This window comes from Passer montanus, unplaced genomic scaffold, assembly GCF_014805655.1.
Source record: "Passer montanus isolate IOZ18808 unplaced genomic scaffold, ASM1480565v1 scaffold17, whole genome shotgun sequence".
In the NCBI taxonomy this organism is placed as follows: Eukaryota; Metazoa; Chordata; class Aves; order Passeriformes; family Passeridae; genus Passer; species Passer montanus.
In genome coordinates this window covers 593,570-612,284 of record NW_024364270.1, presented here as the reverse complement: position 1 = coordinate 612,284, position 18,715 = coordinate 593,570, and the positions used below count along the sequence as shown (strand labels likewise).

Sequence of the window (18,715 nt, the reverse complement as noted above, 5' to 3'; positions counted from 1 at the left end):
TGTGTGCCCATGTAAAGCATTATGTAGGAATAACTGCATTTCAGTCTTACTTTCTAAACCAGATGAAAAGAGGTTAATCCTGCTTTTACAACCTACTCAATGTTTATTTATGATGAACAGCAGAGAACATTAAGTCCAAGTTAGTCCTAGTTCATGTTAATTACTTAGTTAATTCCTTTTATTTGTTTCAGCAAACTGTACAACAACCTGTTTCAATGGAGGGACGTGTTTCTATCTGGGAAAATGCATTTGTCCTTCAGGCTATGAGGGAGACCAATGTGAAATTAGTGAGTAGCATCTCTGTGTGCTTGCTTTCATTTATGTCAGCTTCTTCCTGTGTCAATGCATGAATGCTAACATGTGAGCTGCCTCTGCTGGGCACAGAGCAAAGGTCTCACACAGCAGTTTGGGACCGTGAGAGTCAGATGCCACATGCCTCTGAACGAGTCTCCTACTCAGAAGTTTGATTCATTGCTGGACCATCTCACCCCCTGCCCTGTTCTGTTTTCACTAGTAACCAGGCTTGGTAGCAATCCTCAAGCCATGAGTATGCAAGCAACACCCTGTGGCAGACAGATGTGTTGCCAGGCCAAGACTGTGGGATGCATCTATTTTCAAACATTATGGCAAATCACACCTGGGCACAGCAGATTAAGTTTGAGCTGTCACCTCTGAAAGGACTACTATAATTTGGGGATGAAAATATTTGGGACAAAAGGAGAACTGAACTGTAAGAGCTGAAAGCTTTCATGTAGGAGGTAAAATTGCATTCACAAGGTAACTTGAGGATGTACAACCAGACCTCATTCTTCCTGGACTTAGAACTTCTAACAGGACACTCTACAGGGAAGCTTTCTCTGTTGTAAACAATCTCACCAATATTCCCCAGCACCTTCACAGGAGCATGGAGAGCAGTATTTGACCTAGGATATGTAAATGCTGTTTTTTTAATATACGTCAGTAGAAGTAAGTCCTCCACACAATTAGGACATTTTTATCACTTTGCAACACATGGGAATAAACTCTTAACTTGCTATCAGCCAATACACAAGAAGTGAATTACTATGCAAAGAAAGTACACAGATACAGTAAGACCTACATTTTTCTCAGTCTTTATGTGTAGATTAACAATAGGTGTATGTAAATGTTTCACCATGTCTCTATGCATTACAAGGCATTTTGCAACTCCTTTTTACAGCATCAAAAATTCAGGGAAAAAGAAGCAGCAAAGCTTTATTGTTTTTAAGTAAATAAAGATTGCCTATTGGTATAAATTTGGATCGTATTCCACAAGAACAACAGTGTGGGTTTTCACTGGATTTACCTTTGCTTACATCAAGCTCAAATTTGACTATTTGACATAATACCATTTCTTTCTTCAGTCCCTAAAAAGTCAACATTGTTGACATTGTTCAGATGAAGATTAAAGTTTAATTGAGAGAAGCATGTATTTACGTTTGGTGGTGTTTTTTTTGAGGAGAATTCTTAGAACTGTTATTGCAGCCAGTATATTTAAGGGCAGTCCATTTAATTGATCTGTCTGAGGAGCTGAAACTCGTATTTGTTGACTGCTGCTTGGGATAAGTGCAATTGTTTTGACTTCCTGGAAAGGCTTACCTGTGAAACTCAAATTAAATTAATTAAAATACAGGCAGTATACTAGCTTCTGTACAAAAGATAAAAGAGCAAATTCAGATCGCCGTATGCTGAGACCTAAACTGGGACAATGTCAGTGAGAGCAAGAAAAGCAGTAAAGCCAGGACTGCAATTGTTAGGCTGTGATTGACAGCTGTCATCATCCCTGGGCACTGCACCAGCACAGCAGTGGAAGATTGCAAGAAATCTAGACAAGGCTTAGAAACACCAGAGCAGAAACACAACTCAGTCCATTTTCTTAGATCCAGGGCCAACTATATTCAATCATGGGAATTCTTAAAATAATGAGCAGGAAAAACCTTTCAACAGGCAGAAAGCCATCTTCTGAAAATTGCAAGGTTTTGTTGTTTGGGGTTTTTTTTAGCATTGGGTATAGGCTTTCAGTGCTTGTGTAATAATTGAATCCCTCTGTAAGACTCCTGGGAAGTATACTGAGCCCAGTCCACAAGACCAACAGACATTCACAGTCTTCCAGGTTTTTTTCTAATTAGCATTTCACTTTGAATCCAGAGAGTTTTATTTTGCTTTGGATTCCTCCCCTACTTGTCACCAGCTGTTTTGTTGCTTTTTCCATTTCTTAGTCAGTAACAGAGAGAGTTATTACTCTTTCCTTCATTCTGTGACAATATCTTAGTCCAAACTTAATTGAGCTGTGCTGAGCCAAATGCTTGCCTGTTGCACCTTGGTCGAAGTTGGTGTCACGTCTCTTGACCCATATCCTCCAGATTTACTTAAAGAACTAGGAAAGTGCATTGATTTCTTTAGCATTGCTCTTTCCAATTGTTAATTACTTGGGATGCAAATGTTTGCAAATTAGAATGCCTAAAATTTCCCTCCCCAAAGGCTCCTGCAGAGGAATTGTGCTTTTGCAGAAACTCTCCTTAGCACAGTTTGTTCCATCAGCTGCTTGTGAAACTTCTTTCAGGGTTATTAAAATATTTATGTAGGATAGGAATGAGTGTTTCCTTTATATTGACAATACACTTGTGTATCACAAAGCTCTTCAGGGTTTGAGGGCTAAGCAGATGCTGCCTGTGATGTTGAGCTCCCAAGAGGGGAATCTGTGATCGTGAAATGAGGTTTTTAACACGGCAGGACAGTGTTGATGCTTAAATTATGATGTGCAAGTCTCAGTTAATACCTTTCTTTAAAAAAAAAGAAAAGAAAAAGAAAATAAGGGAAAAGGAAAAGGGAAAGGGAAAAGGAAAGGAATCAGTTTGCCCAGTTAATACCTTTCTTTTAAAAAAAGAAAAGAAAAAGAAAATAAGGGAAGGCAAAAAGGGAAAGGGAAAAGGAAAGAAATCAGTTTGCTGCCCCAGGTTCCAGTTTTTATTTGCTCACAGATTCAGGCAAATATTAGTGTTAAATCTAGGGAGAGTGCCTTTGTTTTCTCTTTTCTGAAGAATCTAGGAAGTCTAGTGGCATTAGAACAGATAAAAAATGGTTTTGGACCATTGGAAAATGAAAATGACCAATGAAAAAAGCTGTACTGATACACATGGGCACCATGGTGGCAGGAAAGTGAGGGTGCAGTTCCTGGTGGCCCAAGAGTGCCCAGGGAAGTGACAGTAAGCCTCCCTCAGCCTGGGAGTGACTGAGCTCATGGGCACTGTGCTTCCCTTCCTAGAGAGGAGTGAAGATTTAATTAGGTCAGTAATGCAGACAAATTCTAACAAGGTATAGGCAGTCTGATGGTGGGACATGGGGTGTTAAGTTTGGGGAAGGTCCCTGGTGTGTCATGGCCAGCTTGAAAGAAAGAAACTGAATGTGGTTCTCCTCCAGCGGGGGCCTCCTCAGTCCCAGGCGACCAGGGCCAAACAAGACTTCCTACAACAGCAACAACACCTGACCCAGCCTATGCCTTTGGCAAAGTCTGTTTGTGAAGGAAAGTAATTTCCAGACCAAGAGCCTGGAAAAATGTCTGCCAGTTCCGATTACTGTTAGCAAAGTTGCTCTGTTCTTTGCAAGCAGGAAAGAAGGGCATGTATTTTTAATGTGCCCTTAGTTTCTGAGCTGCCATGTGGAACGTCCCTCATTGCACCATCCACAGCACCACGGTGCTCCCAGCCTGGGCTACAAGCTGAAGGGCCCAGCCAATCTATTTACTGTCTGCAGGTAGCAGCCATACCTGTCATTGCCTGAGTATCTTACTGCTCTCAGATGTCACTAGATTTTTTTTTGCTGGGGCCCCTCAAGTTTGGATCCTGCTCTTTGGAACCACATGGTCTGGGCAGGGCTGCCCCCCTGTAAGGGTGAGGAGAGCAGGAGTCAGTACTGACCAGTCATGTGGGGGATTCTGCAGAGACAAAAGCTCCAAGGTCACACAGGCTTTGGTCATGCCAAATTATTGTAATATTCTCAAAGGAGAAGAATGCTTATAAACTGGAAGCACAGACTTGCAGCAGTGTCTTCCTGATGGATCCATAGTGCACACTTTAACATCATGAGTTTTTCAGGTACAAGGCAAGCTTGTCAGACACTTGTCTCCAGTAGGCACAGGGGGCTAAGACCATTGTTTCTATATTTTCAATTTCCAGGTAAATGCCATCAACCCTGTCGAAATGGAGGCAAATGTACTGGTAAGAATAAATGCAAGTGCTCCAAAGGCTACCAGGGAGACCTGTGTTCAAAGCGTGAGTACCAAAGCTGCTCCAGCAGTCCTTGTGGGAACTTCAAGCTCACTGCGCAGTATCTTTTTTACATAACTTCAGTGCTAATTGTTTGTTGTCAAAGTAGTTCAAGTTATCTTACTTTCTGGATGTACATCATACACCAGACTTAAGAAAATTATGAAACCAGAAACATTTTTTAACAGAAGTGTCCTCACAGTCTCTTCTGTACTCTTGAATTTCTATAAACCAGCATTGGCACTTTAGTAATATAGAAATGCTTAATAAAATGTCAATGCTTTGCCATGTTAAAATACAATGAGAACACTTCGTGAGGGGGGTGATGAGGACCACTCTCCTTCTCTGGCTGGTTCTGATGGATGCTCAGCTCTGCTGTACAACCTGATTCCTTTGCCAGGGACTGAGCCAGACCTTGCAGGTAAAGAGAGGGGTGTGGATTGTTTCAGGGCTCTGACTGCACTCACTGCAAAGGCATGGATTTACTTTGAGAGCCACATCTGTGCCAGGACCAACCCATCATGTGAAACAGCAGGGAAAGCAAATGTGGACTGTCTCTGGATGAAATGTCAAGAGACCAGGTGTATGTGTTCCCTTTTTTACAGCTGTCTGTGAACCCAGCTGTGGCCTGTACGGCACCTGTGTGGAGCCCAACAAATGCCAGTGCAAAGAAGGCTGGCATGGGAGACACTGCAATAAAAGTAAGTGAGGAACAAACCCTGAGAGTCGTATCTGAGGTGTTACACACCCAGTGCTATACAGAAATGACTGCCTCAAGAGCCTTTCCAGCATCATTAATGACACCACACTCCTTTTTCTCTAATCTTTAATCCAAGCAATAAAACAAAGGTTTTCAATATTCCATAATTTTACCTACTTAAAAAAAAATTATAATAATTTGAAAGTGTTTTATCTAGACCGCTTTTGTATTAGAAATTCCAGAATCTGGTATCAATCAGAGGATGTCTTCCAACCACAGCATGGAAGGGATCAAATTCTTTCAATACTCCTCAGTAATATCAGCTAGCTTTGAAATTCTGGATAGGTATTTTTAAAACTAAAACTCTGACACATTTTAAAACTGATTGAAACTTAGAAAAAATGTAATGTCCTTTAGAAATTTTGGGGAAAACTTGAAGAATTATGCAAGATCTGCTCTTAGCAACTTCAGATTTTTCTTCTCCTCTTCCTACCCATGTTCCACAGCATACAAAATACATTGCCCCAAAGCGAAGTTAACGTTCTTGAAATTAATTTCTGTTGTGCTTTTGGGTCTATTAACCATCTCTTGTAGCAACTGATCATTTCACTGGACTTAAAATTGTGCTGTATAATTATTTGAAATACAATTGGATATATCCAGTAAGAACTTCAGATTTAATTTTATGTTTCATGTGCAGAAATACTGCAGAAAAACAGCAGATCTTCAATATGTGATCTGTATATACTCCCAAAAGATACTAACGTATATCACTGTTGGCTACCAATACACATCATGTTTTATGTGTCAATAAAGTTGAAAAATTTTGCAGCTATAAAACTAATCAGCCATAAAGAATGTGAACCTTAAATTGCTGCATCAACTGAATGTTTACTTTTATTAAAACCTGTTGATGCATATGATTTTTGTCACATCAAAATGTATTAGAATAAATGCAGTATTTTCATTAAAAACTGAGTATTGTCCAACTAAGATGGATTTTGCTGTGAAAACTAGGTTTGCTGTGAAAATTGGGAGTCTGCTTTTCTGCTGTTACCTAGTGGATTTGTCTTGAAGTATTCATGCTACTCTCTGAAGGAGAAATACCATTAACATAAGTTATGGTTAGAAAAAAGTAATAAGGAAATGAACCACTACAAACTACAGTTCCTAAGTTTGGTATGAAATTTTTCTTTCTGTCATACTCTTCCTATAAAGAACTCAGATAGCAAATTAAAACCAATACATACTTTAGGTGACCATCACCAAAGAAGTACAACAAAACCAAAGCTCACACCTGCCTTGTGATAACTCAATAGTCTCACATTATTGTAAACTCCAAGGTTTTGCATCTTCATTACTTGGAGTTTGGGTACAGTCCTGCTGTGTTTAGTACTGCAAAGCTCTCTTTGTATTCAGCAAAGAAATTGTGAAATGGACATTTGGGCAAACCTCACCCCCATTTAAGTGTCCATTAATGTGCATGCACTGCAGTTCCCTCTTTTCGACCAAAACCAAACATCACTGGGTCTTGAGAGGAGATTTATAGTTAACTTGAGAGACTTGTTTCAGATTCCATTAAATGAATGGCTCTTTGGTAAAGCTGTTTTCTTAAAAAAGAAGTGGTTAAAAAATAGAACTGAGGACTCAGTTTTTCAAAGCCATTTCCATGAGCTTTAAGTATGAGATGAGTAAATTAACCTATAAAAAATTACAGCATAATACTTTGGATTCCATTTTTATTGTTCACTTTCATTTTCCACAACAAAGCAGCTCTAGTAAGCCTGTTTCAGATGGCTTTTTTTCCCACCAGGTGTTTATGGTCACTGGTGTTCTTTTTCTTTGCATTCAGCTATAAACCAAAGCCCAGCTCAGGTATCTGGTGCAGATTCTCCCAGGGGGTCGCTTATGCCCCACTCTAGAGCTGGCAGATCATCATGACTGTAACCAGCTGGTGTGGGGGTTACCAATGTGAACCCCAGCCTGTGCTGGGCTCCCTGGGCAGGCCAAGCATCTGTCTGTCTGGCAGGACTTCGTTCATCCTGAGGCATGAGCCCTTTTGTAAGGCAAAGCAAAATCCTTTGTTCACATGGGTAAGGCAGTTTCCACTTGAAATATTAGCTGTGGATCACGAGCCCACTTCTGTGGATTCTTTTTTCTTGAACTGGATAATTTTCCAGGGTACGGAGCCAGCGGTCTGAGCGCCCTGAGGCCAGCAGGCAGCAAGCACAGGCAGCACACGCCTTCGCCAAAAAGGGCCGAGGAGAAGCATGTCCCACCCGAATCCAATTATATCTGGTGAGCTCCAACATCTGAAATGGTTCGTGTTACACAAAGTTCACAGCCTTCATTAACCTCTCATGGATTGAATGTTAAAATGCTGTTTGTTACAGTTGAGATTACCGGCTGGAATTTTATTAGCTTCATTATAAACCACTGAGCTGACACTTACTATTTCTTTTAAGTTTTATAAATACTTCTGTAGCGTGATTATATAGGCTTCTTCTCTCAGTGCTTTGGATGGTGTTTTGTACTACACTTCAGTTACAGCTAAACTTCTTTTTTTTTGGTTATATAGCAAATATTATCCAAAAATTAAGTAACCATATTCAAGCAGAAAATCCTGTAGATGCTAACCCTGAATTATTTCAATGACTACAGATGCAATTTGCCTAAAACAAAAGAAAGGTGCATTTTGCACATTTTTACAAATTGTGTATTTAGACTTTTCCCTAAGAAAAACAGATAAATAAATAAGTTGCCTAATTTAAAAACTGAATAACTCAGTTCAGTGTTATTTTTGGCTTTACAGTTTTGTGTATTAAAAAGAAACTGCAGTGGTACCATTTAACCGACATAATATATTGTAAACAAAGTAGAGCTATAATGTATGAAGTTTCTGCATCAGCTTGAAGCAATATAATATATTGTAAACAGAACAGCTCTTATGTAATAAACTTTTTATACTGATTTTTATGTATAAAATAAAGACGCTGCTTTAGTTTTTTGAGTACTGCTCTGCGTGGCCTCCTGCGGTCTCATCAGTGCTGGGTTGGGACGATGGTTTTCCTAGGGCACCCTCATAAAACAGTGGCACTGTGGGGTTGGTGTCCCTCTGTCTGCCTTTAGCCCCACAGCTCTTCAAAATATTTCAGAAGAACAAACTCTTGTGCCTTGGCCACGGAGGGGAGACCTTGGAGGGCCGTGTGTTTCACTCCCTGTTCTTGTCCCCCTTGTACCACGTCCTCCTTTCCCCCAGCACCGCCAGCCAGCCGTGTTGGTGTGCCCAATTTGTGCAGCCTCAGGTGCTCAGAATATCCTTCTTACAGCTTCTGCCCCAGCAGGTGATAGTCCAGCCCTGGCCGTGTTTCCTGCTCAAGGGTGATGGTCCTGTGCTGTGTTGTGATTGCTCTGTAGAAGGCTTGGGTGCTGGGCTACATGATTTGTAATTTGATGTGGCTTGGAAGCAGGAAACATGGTTTCTGTCTGCACTGAAGAACAGTAAATATCCAATGAATTATTACTGACCCTTGTATTTCTGACAATCTTATTATCTGGGAGAAAAAAATTTAAAAAATAAATAACATAAAGTTGGAAATATTAGAGCTGGGTTTTTCCCTCCACTGAGGCCAGAAGGAGGAGACGTGGGCAGGAAAGGTGCTCAGCCTCTGCCCACAGCCAGTGCTGTCCCAAAAGCACCCTATTCACATTAAAAAAAGATGGAAAAGAGGCAGCCTGATGCAGAGGAGAAAACACTTAGATGATGAAAACCTGGGAGGAGCTGTTCATGATCTTTTTCTTGAAAATGTTGAAAGGAGGAGATTAATATTAGGTTGAGATTAAACGTGTAGCTGCTCTGTATGTCCAGGGATGCCTCAGGAGCTGTGTACAAACATGAATGTCACATTTGCATGCTCTTTGTTCTTTCTGTAGCAAAGATTAAATAGTTTATCACACAATACAGTAAAAAACACAGAAAATTCTTACTTAAAATTCCTCAGATATTTTGGCTGAACTTTTTCTGCTCATGTCAATTTCTTAAAAAGTTCTTCCTTAAAAATAGCAAGTGTATTCTTTTATACAGAGTAAATTTTTTGCTACTTGCCCTAAAGACACGCTGCTTCTTTGTTTTCAGAGTTTCACCACTGATTTTTGGAAATATCCTTAATCACGAGAAGAATATCATCAGAAATGTTACAAAAGGAAAAAATAGTCCTCAAACTGCACACTGTACCACAACTCTGTTTCTTAAATAACGTCAGTTGTCTACACAAAATCTCTCTGACTGGCTTTGCCAGTCTGAGCACAAAGTTTCCTGTGTAAGAGACGGTCCTTGATGTCAGAGTTTTAAGTTAAAAGTCCGTGATAACTGAGAATGCTAAAAGAAGTAATGAATTTTCCAGAAAAAGTCCAGTTGGAAGTTGGAAGCAATTTTGCCATTTGAAAATAAACCACAGAATTTATCACATTCTGTCACTGACAGGACATACATATGAGGAAAAAAAGATGTGCCAGAGATGAAAATTATTTTAAAATAGCAAAATAAATTCAAAATACCAATCCACTACAATAGGTCAGACAGAAACTGCCTTTTCAATATTTGGAAAGTTTGTAGCTAGCCAGAGCAAAATGCCAAACATTGCACTTGTGAGCAGCAGCTGGAAGGTGATGAAAATGAGTAAAAGAACATAAAATGTTAAAATCACTATAGCTCTACCAAAGAAATCTCAATTTGAGCAACTGACAAAATGATAGCTTGACAAAGGGCTTCTAATGGTACTCAATAATGGTACTCAATAATTTGGTATCTAATATTGACATCCTACTATGTCCAGGTGTGCACAACATTTCAAAGGACAAATACACAAGGCACACAAAGAAAGCAGAAGCAGACATCCTAAGGGCAAACTGCCTTTTTTGTACTGCTGCCATTACTGAACTGATGCACATGCTTTTGGGGGTTGGTTTGGGTTTTTTGGGGTTTTTTTTGAGTTTGCATTTCAGGCTGGCTCTGTCTGTGCCATTGGATTTCAAACATATCTGTGCCTCTTCACATGTTCACCTGGCTGTTGGGGAGCTGGAGAGAATTGTGGCTTTTTCTTGTTCCTGCTGTGCTTGACCTGGCAACCCGTGTGCAGAGGTGCCAGGGGCAGCAGGGCCCAGCACCACTGCACACACTGCGTGCTACTCACTGCCTTTCTGGCCAGGAGGCAGCACTGGCTGCTGGGACTCAGCACACTTCCTCCATGTGGTGGGACTGAATGGCCCAGTTGTTCTTCTTCAGCTTCAGCTGCATTTCAAGGAATATTAAAAAAAGTTATGAGGAAAAAAATTCAGAATTGTTCCAGATGACTCGCTGCCTGTACGATTCAAACTCCAAAAGCCAGACTTAAAGCATTGGCCAGACTTTCTGGTATTAATTCAAAAATGTCAGCTTTGTTTCTGCTGGACAGATTTACCTTTCCTTTCCTCTCACTCCTCTACATCACCTGTTGTACTAGGATTGCCTACTGCGGAAAAAATTCCTACTTGCAGATGCTGACGGGAGATCTGGCAGCAGCAGAGAGGGAGCTGCCTGAAAGGGCCTGGAGTTGTGCCAGGATTCCCCCACTGCCTGCACTGCCCACAGCATGGCATTGGGGCAGGGGCAATGTGTGAGTGGGTGTTGAGGCGTCATTCAGAGGCATGGCTTCATGGCAACTCCAGGTCTTGCAGTCATCTCAGCTCTAGCCTAGAGGAGCTGCATCAGTCAGAAGTGCTCTCATCCATTACAGGGATTAAATCCTGCAAAATCCCACAATTCTTGCAGTGTGAATACAACTTTTTGTTCAGTGAGGTGACGAGGTGCTACCATTAGCCAGGGCATAGCCAAACCTTAAAACCCTGACTAAAACAGTGACAGCCTCTCCAATGCTAAAATATGAGCAAGATTTGCTCACACGTTGCTTTAAACAGAAAAGCAACTAGTTAAAAAAGCCTCAAGTGAAATGTGTCCCAGTTGCTGTTTATTTTTTCTTGCACCTGTCTGGCAGGATGGCTGCTGAGCCACGGAGCAGTTCCTCAGTGGCTCCCAGCACCCAGCTCCTGCAGGGGCAGAGCTGGCTGCACACTCCTTGGCTGGGAGCAGCAGCCCAGTGCAGCCAGGCAAGCTCACCCACAGCCAGCAGCAGTGCAAAGCTGAACTGAGCTCAGAACAAATGGGTTAGGAGAACAGCAAGGCTTGGAAAAGGCATGCATGCAGATCTGAGAAGGTGTATTTCTTATATTTGTGGCTTTAGGAAGTCCAATTTAAATGAACCTCTCAATTCTAAGTGAAAAAAAGCCCCCACATATATTTTTTCTTAGAATACCATATTCTATTATTCTATTCGTTACAGAGATTGCATTTTAATCCCTTTCCACACAGCCCATCAGAAGACAGAGCAGCCTCGCTGGTAGGAATCTTTCCACGGAAATATGAATTTTTTCAGAGGATTTAACACACATACCCTGTCTGGCCAAACCACAGCTCAAAAGTAGTTCCAATGCTTATGAGGGACATCCCCACAAGTACTTTCTAACACTTTGTTTCCTGGCATATGCTTGGGGGATTTAATGGCTGAGGAGCTGGCACTGGGGCACTGCACAAGGTTTACAGAGCTAACTGGCTCTGGCTGCTCTGAGTGTTTGACTCTACAACCCTAAATTATTATAAGCATGCTGCACTTGTACTGCATCCTTCCTGCCCAGACATCCTAGTGAGCCTCTCTCAAGGCAAGGACCAGTGGGACTCCACAAACTCTCCAGCAGGCAGTATTTGGAAAGGATGGCCCACAGTGTTTATATCTTGTTCATCAAGTTTCTGTGCTATCCGTCATCTCTAGCTTGCAGGAGCCTTGCCCAAATGGAGCCTGCCATGACCCTGGGCCGGAATATCCCCAGTCCTACTACAAACTTCCAGACTTTGCTGGACAAATTTGGCCACTATGGGAGCTGCTTGTATGCTGGACTCTGGCTTTCTTCAAATTAGGGTAATCCAGTTGAAAGTCTGAGCATTTAATTATGGCCGTGGTTGTTCTCAGCATGCACAATTCCACCCTTCAGTGGCCACTGTGGGTATCACCTCTCCCTTGGTCTATCTGGAGAGTGACTGCCAAACGTACACCTCTCCCAGACGGTGTCACTGTTAAAAAAGTTAAATGAATGTTCAGCACAACCCACTCAGTGTTTTTTAAACCACTCTTTTTGTGTAAAGGCATAAAGATCTCTCCTCTGTTACAGCTACAGCAAAAATAAAGGAATTGACTGTACTGCTTCATTGTATTTATCTCATGTAAGGCTGACTCAGCAGTGATAGTTCCACCTCCAAGGCTTATTCCTAAAAGGAATCAACTGTATTTGAAATGCAGCTGAAATGTTAACCTAGTTTGACAGTTGAGGGGTCCTGAGTGGTTTACATGTCACAATTTACAGCAATCCACTTAAAAATGAGATGTAAGGGATTTCTAGGGAGAGGTGAGTTGGAGTTTCTATTCCTTGTGATCAGTGAGAGTAGGAACTCCCCCAACACCAGAGGACCTCTCTAGCTGGTGTTTGAAAATGGACAGCAACAGCAGTGAAGTGTGCATAGTGCCCCCCTGGAAGTGCATCTTCATTGCCACCAGGGAGCTGAAACAGGGATCACTGAGGGTTTTGGTAGTTGTTCCTGAACATCTTTACAATATAGGATTTAGTAATGTAGAACCACAGAATGGTTTGTGTTGGAAAGGACCTTAAATGTCATCTAGTTCCAACTCCCCCCTTTCACTAGACCAGGTTGTTCAGAGCCCATCCAACCTGACCTGGAGCACTTCCAGGCATGGGTCATTTACAACTTCTCTGGGCAAGATGTTCCAGTGGCAGACCACAGACACAATCAAGAATTTCTTCCTTATGTTCACTCTAAACCTACCCTCTTTAATTTAAAAAGCATTGTCCCTGTCACTACAGGACATGTTAAAAAGTATTTCTGTCTTTCTTATAAGCCCTCTTTATGTATGAAAAGGCTGTAATAAGGTCTTCTTGGAGTCTTCTCCAAGCTGAATAACCACAGCTTTCCCAGGCTTTAATCAAATATTTTATTTTGGTCTTCCCTCTTTACTATGCTTCCTTTTTTTTGTCTTAAAACACACTAACATCAAATAAACAAATGAACAAACAAATAATTAAATAGACCCCAAGTATCTGAAATCCCCAATAATTTAATTTGTTTAGGATACACCACTTCTGGTCTTTTTAGAGGAACAATTTGATATTGCAGTGGCACTACGTTTAACTCTGCACTTGTCCCTGGAAGTAGGATAGTACTACAATGTTTTGAGCACCTTGTGGACCATCCACAAGGAAGAGGAGCTGCAACAATGAGGCCAGAAGAATGCCTTGGATGTAATATTTCCTTGGGTTTTTAGAGAACAATAGGAAAATATCATGATGTTTAGTATTGACTGAAATAAGTTTTGGTCACTCGGATGGGTCTATTCTGCTTGAGATACAGCAGTCTTCTCTGGAGCAAATGAGTGACATGAATACTTTGGTAAAAAAAGTGAGCTGTCAAGTGCAGAAAGTACCCAAAAAGTGCCGTGAGGTTATTTAGGTATTTAAGTTCCTGTCCATTTTTTAAGTTTATTATTCAGCATATCATCATGCAACAGCTCTGACTGCACTGCAATCCTCTATTGTCCATAGCAAAGGTTGTTCTAGAAGAGTTTAAGATAAAAGATCTGCTGAACACATCTTGATCAAAAGAGGAATGCAGAATTCTGTGTTTCTTTCTAACTCTGCTTCCTCTCCTAGCAAAACATATTCCTTTTGTATGTGTTCCCTTCTGCATTTTGGAAAATAGAGAGGGAATAATTACATGGAAAAAGTGGCTAATTGGGAGCTATGCTTTTTCTGTCATACCCAGTACAACAATTAAGGTCTCAAAAAGTCAAGACAGTGAATGTCCCTTTGAAATTGGTGGGAGTATGGGGGGAGACTTTTAAAAACCTAGCAAGCAATTAACAGTAATTATAACTTCATAATTACTGCCACCTTCCTACCTGTTGTGTAACACTCCACTCAGGTTTCCTCATCTCATAAGCAGACAGTGACACAGCACTGCTGTTTCATATCTGTGAAGTTACTAGAGACAAATGATATTGCTGTGAAACTGGAGTGCAGATATAAAGTTGCTGCCCCACTGCTTTGGATTAGAAAGCACAGCTACATGGCACAAACGTAGCTTGGCTCTCTTACAGGCTATAATTGGAGCCCAGAAGTAACTTCTGCTGAATGTGTGGAGGTTTATTTGACTTTCAGGATGTTCTGGGCCCGTGGTGTTAGCCAAGCCCTGGAGACAGTCCCAGACTCAGAGCCATCTCAAGCAGTTTGATCCTGCCAGCTTTTCCCAGTTTAGCAGAGCTCTCCCAGCTGAGTTACCCATCAAAGTACACAGGGGAGCAACAATCAGAAGATGACAGTGGCTCTCTTCCTTTTCAAACAGTACTGAATCATAGCTCACAGGAAAGGGCAAGAGAGGAAGTGAAGCTGATGTCATTTTCTGTGACAAAATTAAAGATCTTTTTATTAAAGGTATGTAGAATTAGTTCCAAGAAAAAAAAACCAGTCTGCTTCCATATTTCAAGAGGTCACAGAAAATTTATGAGAATTCAGAAGAAAGTTGCAAGAGCTGTTCAGAATCATAGAAAAGTGTGTGACACAGTGAGAAACTTCAAACATCTTTCAGGATGACTGGTTGGGTTGCCCAAAACACTCCATTCTGCTAGAAGTTGACACAGTGAGAAACTTCAAACATCTTTCAGGATTACTGGTTGGGCTGCCCAAAACACTCCATTCTGCTAGAAGAGAAGTTTTTTCTTCATCTCATACACTATCCTCACCAGAAAAACAAGAAGTTTTCTGCTGAATAAGTGAGCTTGACCAGCTCTCTGGTAGATCAGCAGAAGGGATGAGATCTTCAAAAGGTATCCCAGCCATTTCAACTACTTGCAAAACCAACTCCCTTTCACAAAAATGCCTCCTGGGCCTGAAAAAATTTGATCTAGAGAATTTTCAGGCTGGAACCAGGGTACATGTTATTAACAGTGAATTAAGTAAGTGTAAGGTTTTACCTGGGCCTGCAGAAGATTCTTCATCACCTGGTCTTAAAAGCAGGACTTTCTAAGAGATACACTAGTAGCTGAAAGGTAAGTTACAGGCTTCATGTAGAAATGGCAAGACAAAGTTTTGGTTCCTTCCACACTGTGGATCACCTTAGATTTAGTCTAATAGCTTGGTCTGGTCTTAAACATATAAAGTAGTGAATAACCCCCAAACTGAAGCCAAATCCTACTGCAGGTATTTAATTTCTGAGAGCATCTGCAATTTCACTCCAGAGGTGGAGGAAACTGAGTAATAACTGAAGTCACAGCAAGGTGCTGTTCATACTCTGATACTTGGTCATATCCCATGGTTGCAGCTTGTCAAGGATAAGGCAAGGAACTCAAGGCCATGTCAAACCCTGAAGTGCATCATTAGAGAAGAGTAGTGGCTTTTTTATTTCTTTCCTTGCTCCTGAAGTGTATTTTTCACTGTCCCACAGCAACTGTTTCTCCTCAGCCTGTTGCTATGTGAGAATTCGAAATTAAAAAAGCTATTGTGAAGGGGTTTTGAGAAACACTTCAAAAATTCACACCATTTAAAGAACAGGAACAGAGAAGAGCTCATGAGGACACAGAACTACAGTGTGCTTGTGATGCAAGTCTTCGTAAAGGCAGCTACTCATGAAAGCCCAACAGCAGAATGAGCGTCTCAGTGTATTTCAAATGATGTGTTTTCACAGATACAGTCACAACTGTGATGCCTTCACTTTTCTGAGTACCAAGTGTGGGTCACAGGAGCAAATGTGATTGCTCGTGTCTATCTTGACACATTGGGTTTTGTAGTCCTGGCCCAACTCCACCTTGGACAATTGTTGCCTTTATTTGCTGGCAGATCATCCAAGGGATCGTTTTGTGCAAGTGACAGCTGAAAGGCATTAAACAGCACAGTAAATCATTTAACTGGAGCCTAGAATGTGTGAACACTGAACCACAAGCTCTGAAGGAAGAAAATTTATTTTGTCTTTTGAACAGTTTTAATATTAGTGGCCCAGTTTAACCACATGTAACGAGCATAATCTGTTCAGTTTTCAGCAAGGTCTTTAGTCAGATATTGTATACCCCTGGAGTGGTTTCCTTTAATTATTTGAGGTTTCTTACTTGGGAATTGTGTTGTTAAAATGAACTTTTTCATTTGCACAACCATCAGAGAAAAAGCCTTGGTTTGAGGGAATATCAGTGCGCTGCAGCCAGCCTAGGTCTTGGAAAACAGTGATGGATTGAGGCTGGAGCATGCAGCCATCTGTTTGCCCCTCAAGCTGCACTCCCCAGGAACTCCTGCTGCAGGGGCTAATGCTGCACTCACAAATGACCTGTGCTATGCAGAGGTATCACTTTCTGTCCAGAAGAGGTGCTCATGATCTCCAGGCTGCCTTCCCACTCCAGTTGTCCATCCATTGCTTGGCTGCAGTTTCTGAACAGGCAGAGTCCATCCACAGCCACCAGGCTACCAAAGCACTGGGCTTAGCGACATCAGGAACCAGCTCCCAACAACAAAACCTACAGAAGCCATACATCCCCAAGACACCGCTTGAGGAAAGAGTCTCATGGACACAACAGTGACAGCATGACCCTGCTCCCTGAGTGGTGGCTGTCACCTCCTCCTTCTCCACCTTCTCGCAGCTGGGCTCATTGGTACAGCACAGCGGGCAGGGACCACGGCGCCACAGAAACACTCATGGCAGCAGAGCCAGGGCACACTCCTGGCTGTCACTGCTCCCAGCAGCTGCCCTCCAACAAGCAGATAGCCTGTGCCACTGAGCTCTCAATGCTCACTGCACCCTGCCACCACCCTGCTGGCCCCTCCAGCAGCCCCAGCCCCTAGGAAAGATGCTCCAAGAGGGTTGGAGAGGAGGAGAGCAGAAGGACTCTGTGTGTGTGCATCTTTGGTACTGCCGCGCTGCCCCACTGCCACTCTGGACTCCCACGATGGTGGAGTTTCAGCCTTTTCAACTTCCAGCAGTTTGGATGCCTCCTGTGTTTGAAGCTGTTGGAACCACATCAAACAATCCTGAGCAAAGAATGCCGTTAAAGGATTTATTCAGCCTGGAAATGATTGCTGCTGATGGGAGAAAAGGGAAGAACAAAGATTTCTCAGCCACCATTGTGATCTACCCATTTAAAAATATATTTAAAAAAAAAAGGAAAATTCCATTTACAAATCAACACCATTTGGCTAGGCATTTTACTGCAGCCCCTGAGATAGTTCCAAATTGCTTGGCTTACATAAATACCACCAATGGACCTTCACAGAAGGAAAAGATTCATAATTGAGTAGTAATTGACAATCATGAGAGATTTTTCAAAAGCAAAGTGTCAGATTTTTGAATTAAAAACCTGTAACTAGAAGTGTAAATCCCCAAACACTAAGTAGATTAAAACAGTACTGTAATTAACACTGTAAGGGTAATGCATCTGTGTAGAAAAGACAATAAATTCTAACTTTTTTTGCTCAGGGAACTTGATTTTTGGTAACAATAGTTTTCCTTAGTTCCTCTTCTTCTTTCCATGTTTTATTCTAGGTACAGGGAAGAATACCAGTTCAATACATTTTCAACTTTATATTATGTTTAGTGCATTCAAAGGAGAGTAGAAGTCCAGTCCACAAGCACTATTTATATTTGCACTAATCAAATCCACCCATTTTAAGAATTTTAAGAGAGGAGCAAAGCTTTCCTTTTCCTCTTCCTATCTAACCCCAGTTATATCTCTTTAAACTGGGCATTTCCATTGCCATCTCATGCTGTTCTTTTAGAAGGAGGGGAGCCATCCATCTGTGATCTGAGCTCCTCTGTAGGGCTTTCCACAGTCATTGGTGTCTTTAGCAGTGTGTCCCATTACCAGGTTTAAGTGACACCCAGATTTTTCCCTTCCTTGCTTGCTTTTGTTTTTCCTTCTTTGCTGTCATTACAAGGGGTGCACCTAAATGGAAGGTATAGAGAAGAAGGGACCATACTCTTCCATCAGGTGCACAACAATACAAAAAGAAGCAGCAGACATAAACTACAACAAGAGATACAGTAAGAAGGGAGAAAAAGAGATTTATCATGGGTATGGTGGAACTCTGTATCAAATGCTGAAGGAGGGTATGGAGTCTTGAACCTTGCAGGTGTTCACACTTGCCCAGACACAATATCTGTAGACTGATGCAATTCTCAGCTGGCTCTGCTCTGAGCAGGCGTTTGGACCAGGTAGTCTGAGGTGACTCCCATCCTGAACTATGATTCTGTAATGGCCCTTATTGAAGACCACATACAGACACATATGTCTGGGATCTGTAATAAGACCACCGATAGGTACCTAGTGCCCATGTGCTAGTTCCAGATATCACATGGAGATGAGTTTGGGACAACTGAAAAAACCATCTGTGTCAAACAAGTCCAACAAGAACAATTCCCTTGGATCCGTTTTGGTTTTTTAAAGATAAATCTCACTTGAGCTCAGTTCTTGGGATGAACAAGTATAACCCGCAGTACTTAACCCAAAATGCTTTTTCCCATAGCCGAGTATGAGGGTGTCTAGAATTTGAAACAATGTAGGCCCTTGAATATGCACATCCAAAAGACAAGTTGTGT

General features: G+C 41.6%; 1 protein-coding gene across 1 annotated transcript in view; it reads left to right on the top strand.

The window, feature by feature from the left end:
• The window catches only part of WIF1 (WNT inhibitory factor 1), a 35,630-nt gene extending 27,634 nt beyond the window's left edge, over positions 1–7,996 (top strand). Inside the window, exons 7-10 of the mRNA XM_039704023.1 lie at positions 192–287; positions 4,194–4,289; positions 4,889–4,984; positions 7,164–7,996. Coding sequence (XP_039559957.1) covers positions 192–287; positions 4,194–4,289; positions 4,889–4,984; positions 7,164–7,285 — 410 coding nt within the window. The 3' untranslated portion in view covers positions 7,286–7,996. The remainder of the gene's footprint in view (positions 1–191; positions 288–4,193; positions 4,290–4,888; positions 4,985–7,163) is intronic.
• The last annotated feature ends 10,719 nt before the right edge of the window (positions 7,997–18,715 follow it).